Below are 6,969 nucleotides of genomic sequence, written 5' to 3'. Positions count from 1 at the left end.
CAGGTAAATTCTTTTACCAACATGCGTCACCAGCCCATCACTGATCACCCGGTTGTGTCCCACGACACTCAGGTCATTCAGATGCTTCACTGACTGATTGCACTGACACAAGATGTTCTTTCATGCTTTGTAGAGAAAATAGACTGAAAATTCAAAGACCATAATTCAGTTTCCTTTTTAACTCGTGAGAATGGTAGGATTTAAACCTAGAGCAAACTGCAGAGATTGCCTAGCTTTATTCCCACCTTTCAGAGGCGAGGAAGCAGAAATGCGGGGCATCTAGGGAGCTCACCTGTGATGGTTGTCAGGGTGAGTAGCTGAGCTGGCTGATCCTGGATCGTGACTCCCGGGCCCTAGTGCACGCTGCTTTGCAGTGCACCACCCACCCCAAGTCAGGAGGCAGTAAGACATCACCACACATTGACACCAATGTGCAAAACTGAGATCAGACCCTTTTGGAGAAGTACATTTTGAGAGGTAGAATGGCATGAGATATTCACAGGGTTGAGAAGGAAAAAGGTACCCTATTAATTAACACTTTGGAATTACAAATGATAGAAACTCAACTCAAATGAACTTGAAAGCAAAACTAACTGAAGCTTACAGGATGCAAGGAATGTGTACGTCCTCAACATTCTCCCTGCTTGTCTTAAATCTCTGCTAGATCCCTCTGCAGACAGTTCTCACCATGTGGTAGAAAGATGGCTACCAACAGCTCTGGTTTCGCATATTTCCAGTTTAACATCTCCAGGAGAAAAATAGAGCTTTCCCCACGCAGCTTCGATGTTTATGCCTGTATACATGTCCAATGAAGAATTCTGACTGGCCCTGACTCAGTCATGTGTCCATCCTGTGGACCAGTCACTGTTGCCCAGGAGATGAGATACTATGATCAGCCATGCCTGGATGGTGAGTCCATCCCCATGACCAGAGGGGCAGGGTGCTATCATCGACAGCTCACCCAGAACTGCATGGAAGGGGGAAAATGCTTCCTCAAGAAGGGCTGGGCAGACAAAGACTGGAGCCATCCCAGGCGCCCAAAAGGAAAAACAAGCTTCATTTACACGTTTCTCTGTTCAAAATCTTTCCAGGAGCTTCTCAAACTACAGATGAGTGTCTGTGTAAATATAAATTCACAAGATTATACAATTTACATGTAAAATGGGGCCAGTTTTCTCATGAGGTTCATAAACCAGCTCTGAAGCAATTCTAAAGGAATTGTGACAAAATTGCTTTTAGCATTAGCAATATTACTAGAAAAAAGCACAAAGACTCCCAAGGTGCCCACTTGGAAGGACAACTTTCATTTGAGTGTAGAAGTATTATTTTGGGTTTTTTTTAAATCCAGATTATGTATAATTTTGGTAACAACTAAATCAATACAAATATATTACCAAAATATGTCTGCACCCCAGTGTAAATGCTTTCCTTTTAGATCTAAGAATTTAGAGAAGTGAGAATGGGCGTGAACTTTAGTTAGATATAGAGCAGGGTTTTTAATTTGGGGTCTGTGGGTCGCCAACCTGGTTATTGTCAATCAATCAGGATCCTCTGGAGAGCTTATTAAAATTAGAGGAGACTGGGTCCCCCTCAAGAGACCCTGGTCAGGTAGGTTTGCGCCAGGTATCACTATTTTCTGAATACTTGGCAGGTGTCTTAGACCAGCTGTCAATGGTGAAAGCCACTACCCAACAATAGCATTTCTTGAAGTGTAGGAGTAGCATCTGGCATCGGAATCTGGAGGGTCTGTTAAAATGCAGGTTCCTGGGACCCACCCAGGCCTACTAGATCTGCTCCAGTGAGGAGCAGAGCTAGGACTCCAGTTTACTAAGACCCCAGGTGAGGTTTTTTTTTTAGGAATTTTTTTCATTTTTAATTTTTTATTGAAGTATAGTCAGTGTACAATGTTAATTTCTGGTGTACAGCATAGTGTTTCAGTTACACAAACACACACACACATATATATTCCTTTTTGTATTTTTTCATTATTGGCTATTATAAGATACTGAATATAGTTTCCTGTGCTATACAGTAGGACCTTGTTGTTTATCTATTTTATAAATATAGTAGCTAGTATCTGCAAATCCTGAACTGTCAATTTATCCCTCTACCCTTCCTTTCCCCTCCTGGTAACTGTAAGTTTATTTTCTATGTCTGTGAGTCTGTTTCTTTTTTGTAAGTAAGTTCATTTGTGTCATATTTTTTTTTTGGATTCCACATATAAGTGATATCATATGGTATTTTTCCTTCTCTTTCTGGCTTAGAATGACAATCTCCAGGTCCATCCATGTTGCTGCAAATGGAATTATTTCATTCTTTTTCATGGCTGAGTAATATTCCATTGTATATATAAACCACAACTTCTTTATCATTTGTTGATGGACATTTAGGTTGCTTCCACATCTTGGCTGTTGTAAATAGTGCTGCTATGGACATTCAGAGGCATGTATATTTTTGAATTAGAGTTAAACATTTAAAAATTTTGAGATAATTATAGATTTAAGGAAGTTGCAAAAAATATACAAAGGGGTCTTGTGTACCCTTTACTCAGTTTCCCCCAATAGTAACCCCTTGCATAACTATATTACATTACAAAACAGGGAAATTGACATTAATACAATCTGTAGTACTTATTCAGATTTTATCAGGTTTACACACACTTCTGTGTGTGTGTGTGTGTGTGTGTGTAGAGTTCTTTGCAGTTTTATCACATGTATAGGATTGTGTAACCACTACCACACAGCCAAGATACAAAACTGTACCATCACTTCGAAGCTCTTTAGTGCTACCCTGTATAGTCACACCACTCCATCACCACTCCCATCCCTAACCTCTGGCAACTACTTCTTCTGCATCTCTGTAATTTTGTTGCAAAAATGTTATCTAAGTGGAATCATATAATATGTGACTTTTCTAGGATGGTTTTGAGAGAACTGACACTTTATACTGTGGAGTCTTCTAATCCATGGACGTGGTATCTCTCTCCACTTATTTAGGTCTTCTTTATTTCATCAGCATTATAAATGGCACTGTGCTTTAATTTTGGTTTCCACATATTCATTGTTGGTATATATTATGCTACTGATTTGTGTGTGTGTGTGTATTGATTTTGAATTGTACAGCCTTGCTGAACTGACTTATTAGTTCAGGAATAGCCCTTAGGATTTCATATGTGGACAATCAGGTCATCTGAAAGTCAGGACAATTGTTTTTATTCCTTTCCAATCTATATGGTTTTTATTTATTTTTCTTGCCTTATGACACTGGCTAGAACTTCCAATAGTATGTTGAATAAAAGTAGTGAGACTGGATAACCTTGCCTTGTTCCGAATCTTAGGAGAAAGCACTCAATCTTTCACCACTGAGTGTGATGTCAGCTGTTTTTTGTAGGTTTCTTCTAGATACTCTTTATAAAGTTGAGGAAGTTCCTCTATTCCTGAGAAGTTGTATCATAAATGAGTGCTAGATTTTGTCAAGTGCTTTTTCTATATCACTTGATATAATCACATAATTTTTCTTTTTTACAGAGTTTATATGATGGCTTAAAAATATTGAGCCAGCCATGTATACTTAGAATAAATACCACTTGGCTGTGGTCTGTAATTCTTTTTATACATTGCAGGATTTGATTTGATATTTTGTTGAAGATTTTTGTGTCTAAGTTCATGAAGAAAATTGGTTTATAGTTCTTTTTGTACTTTCTTTTTCTGGTTTTGGTATTAGGGTAATACTGGCTACATGAATTGGGAAGTTCAATTATTCCTTTCTCTTTTATTCTCTGTGTAAAATTATTGTAAATTCTTTAAATGTTTGTTAGAATTCTCCACTGAAACCATCTGAGCTGGGAGATGTCTTTTTCAGGAAATTTTAAAGTATAGATTCAATACCTTTTACGGCTATAGGATTATTCAGATTGTTTATTTCCTCTTAACCGAATTTTTAGTAGGTTGTGGTTCTAGGAAGGAATTGGTCCGTTTCTTCCAAGTTGCCAAATTTCTTAGTGTACAGTTGTTTGTCTTAGTCCCTTATCCTTTTAACGGCTGCAGGACCTGTGCCGATAGATGGTTTCACTCCCAATGTTGGTGATTTGTGTAGTCTCTCTTTTATCTTTATCAGTCCTACTAGATGTGTATTCATTTTATTGATTTTCCCAAAGAATCAGGTTTTTGTTTTAATTTTTCTACTGTTTTTCTGTTTTCAGTTTCATTTATTTCTGCTCTTTTGTTATTTCCTTCCTTCTGTTTAAGTTTTTTGTTCATTTTCTAATTTCTTGAAGTAGGAACTTGGGTTTTCTATTTAAGATCTTTTCTCTTTTTTAAGGTAGCAGTTTGAATTTCTCTCTCAGCACTGCTTTAGCTGCAACCACAAATTTTGATGTGTTGTTATCTAATTATTAAATTACATATAATTATAATATAGTAATGTGTCTGTTTTATTTATAGCTCTTTTATTTCTTGCCTTCTTGTGGATTACTTGAATTTTTTTTAAATTCTATTATGAGGTTTTCCAAAAAATGTTTTTATATTACCTTTTATAGTATAATTTTCTGAGCAGTTGCATAAATATACATACTTAATTTATCACCATCTACTGGTATCAGTGCTTCACTATTCTGAGTAAAGTGAGGAAAACTTATTTCAATTTTGATCCCTTTATCCTCCTTACTTTTAAAATATAATTATCTTCAGTATTTTCTCCAAATATATTGAACACCATGTCAGATGGTGTTGGAATTTTGCTTCAATCATCAAATATGACTGAAGAAATTCATAATTGTTCACCTGCTCCATTGCTCTTCTTTCCTTTCTGAAGTTCCAAAATTTCTTCTGTTATCATTTTCCTTGGGCTCCAGAGGCCCAAGAACCCCTCAAGTTTTATTTTTAAGTGCTGTGACTGTCCATTTTTCTTAGGAGAATGTTCACAGCTTTCACTAGATTCTCAAAAAATTCCATGACACGCCCCATAAAGTTTATAAAAGCCTTGGTTTATGGTCTTATTGTGTTATTTTTCATCTTCCCAGCTAAAACCAATTAAAAACTAGTTAGGATTCTTTCCTCTACCACATCTGTTGAAGCCCTGTGTCTCAAAGATTTCCCCAACAGTTTGGGGAAATGTGATCACTCAGATGAATATTTCTGAGTGCCTAACATGTGCCAGACAATCTTTTCCCCCTCATTAGTTAAGAAGGGGAAGCATTAAAACATTAAAGACAATTTTAGCTTATAAAAAGTTCTTAGTAACTCAGAAATCAGAGTAAACTTTACTGCTTTCATGTCTTGTGACTTTGTTTCTTACTGCTCTGAGCTGGATATACCAGCAGTCAAATGATATCCTGAAAATATAATTCCATATACTAAACACATGGCATTATGCAGTGGGCCCACTTGTCATCACTCTAATTTGCTTGACACAGTTGGTAGCCAAGCACTTACAGTCCCTCCAAGCAGGCTTGCTCCCGGACAGTTGCACAACTGATTCCTCTCTCTGGTACATCCTCATCCCCCTATGCCACCCACCTCCCTGGAGTAACTCCTGCTCATCTTTTAGAACTCACTTTGGGAAGCACCACCTCAGGAAGACTTTGTTCTCTCTTCTCCAAGTGTTGAGTTGGGTGTGCCTCCAGTGACAGCCCTGCCAGATGTCATGGTGCATGCTTATTACCTGCTTGTCAGTTCCACCAGACTGTGAGGCCCTTAAAGGCTGTGACTGGGTCTTGGTTGCTTTTGTGCCTCCAGCACTTTAATAAATATAACAAGACATGTCCTTGGGCACCACCTCCTGTTAGAGCTCACCACCATCGCCGACTGGCTGAGCCTTTCTTCCATTCCTTTGTTAGTGTCATAAGTATCTGCTGAGCTCCTTCAGATGTAGGTATGGCAACCAGATGTTCAGCCCTTCCCCAGTAGGTTTAATCTCTCCTGAATTCTCACAAGCATTCATTAATTCATTTTAGACTTTTTCCAAGAATCAACAGAAAAATTATTGGTCTTTTCTTGCTAGAATGCCTATCTCCCCAGTTTTGGAAAATATGGAGAACACTGATCTCTGCCATTTTCCTTCTTGGTGTTACTACTGGATCTTATAAATTCCTTATTATCATGTTTAAATTTGCAGATCTGTCTTTCCTATCAAAGTATGAGCTCCTTAGGGGTAAAGGTTGTATCTCATTCATCCCAGAGTCTCCAGGAACTAGTACAAGGTGGAATGAAGCTCTACTGTTCCTCATGATTAGCACATGCATTTCCTTTCCTTCTCCGCACCTTTATCTTTTAATCTTCATTCTAAGCCACTCTGTATTCTTTTTAGAAAGGAGAAGTGGGCAGATAAATACAACACATCTTTTTTTCTTCATCACCAGAAATACAATACATTTTAAAGTAATTTTCTTATTCCTCCCAGGTACTATCTTGGTCGTCGGATGTTTATTGTTATCTCAGAGCCAGGCATGATCAAGCAGGTGTTGGTTGAGAAGTTCAGCAACTTTACCAACAGAATGGTATGTAATTGTCTCTCCGCACATGGATGGATGGGGAATCGTTCTAAGATGCAAGGGCTGCACGACGCATCTAATAGGGATGTGACTGGGCCTCTTATAGGGTTTAGATCAGTTCAACTCAAAACCGAGGTCCCCAGTGAATTCAGGTTTTCAAAAGAGATGTACAGGACTGCTACTAAAGAATGACATTTACACTTAAGAAATGCCTCAAGAAAGCTAAAGCTCAAGAGAAGTCGTGGCTGATAAAAATGCTAAAACCAGGAGAGTTTTTAAAGCTGTGTTCAAAGCCAGAGGAATCCACAGCGCACAGGTCAAATGACTGAGGAAGACCACCAAGGTTAATAAACATCAGAGGGAAAGCAAAATTTCAAGCCTCTTATGCTCACATCTTTCCCAGAGAGAATAAACGTCTTAAGGCTGGAAAAGGAAGACAAGCAATGTTTCAAGGGGAATTTGTCTCCAAGTAGCAAGTC

At 38.1% G+C, this 6,969-nt stretch overlaps 1 protein-coding gene across 2 annotated transcripts in view; it reads left to right on the top strand.

Annotated features, from left to right (window-relative positions):
* The window catches only part of TBXAS1 (thromboxane A synthase 1), a 141,952-nt gene that overhangs the window by 59,441 nt on the left and 75,542 nt on the right, over nt 1-6,969 (top strand). For both annotated transcript variants that reach the window (XM_064487306.1, XM_010983188.3), the window contains one exon: nt 6,400-6,496. In XM_064487306.1, coding sequence (XP_064343376.1) covers nt 6,400-6,496 — 97 coding nt within the window. The remainder of the gene's footprint in view (nt 1-6,399; nt 6,497-6,969) is intronic.

The sequence above is a fragment of the Camelus dromedarius genome, chromosome 7, assembly GCF_036321535.1.
Source record: "Camelus dromedarius isolate mCamDro1 chromosome 7, mCamDro1.pat, whole genome shotgun sequence".
Classification (NCBI taxonomy): Eukaryota; Metazoa; Chordata; class Mammalia; order Artiodactyla; family Camelidae; genus Camelus; species Camelus dromedarius.
The sequence above is the reverse complement of the archived record's forward strand: the minus strand, read 5'-3'. Positions and strand labels throughout refer to the sequence as shown.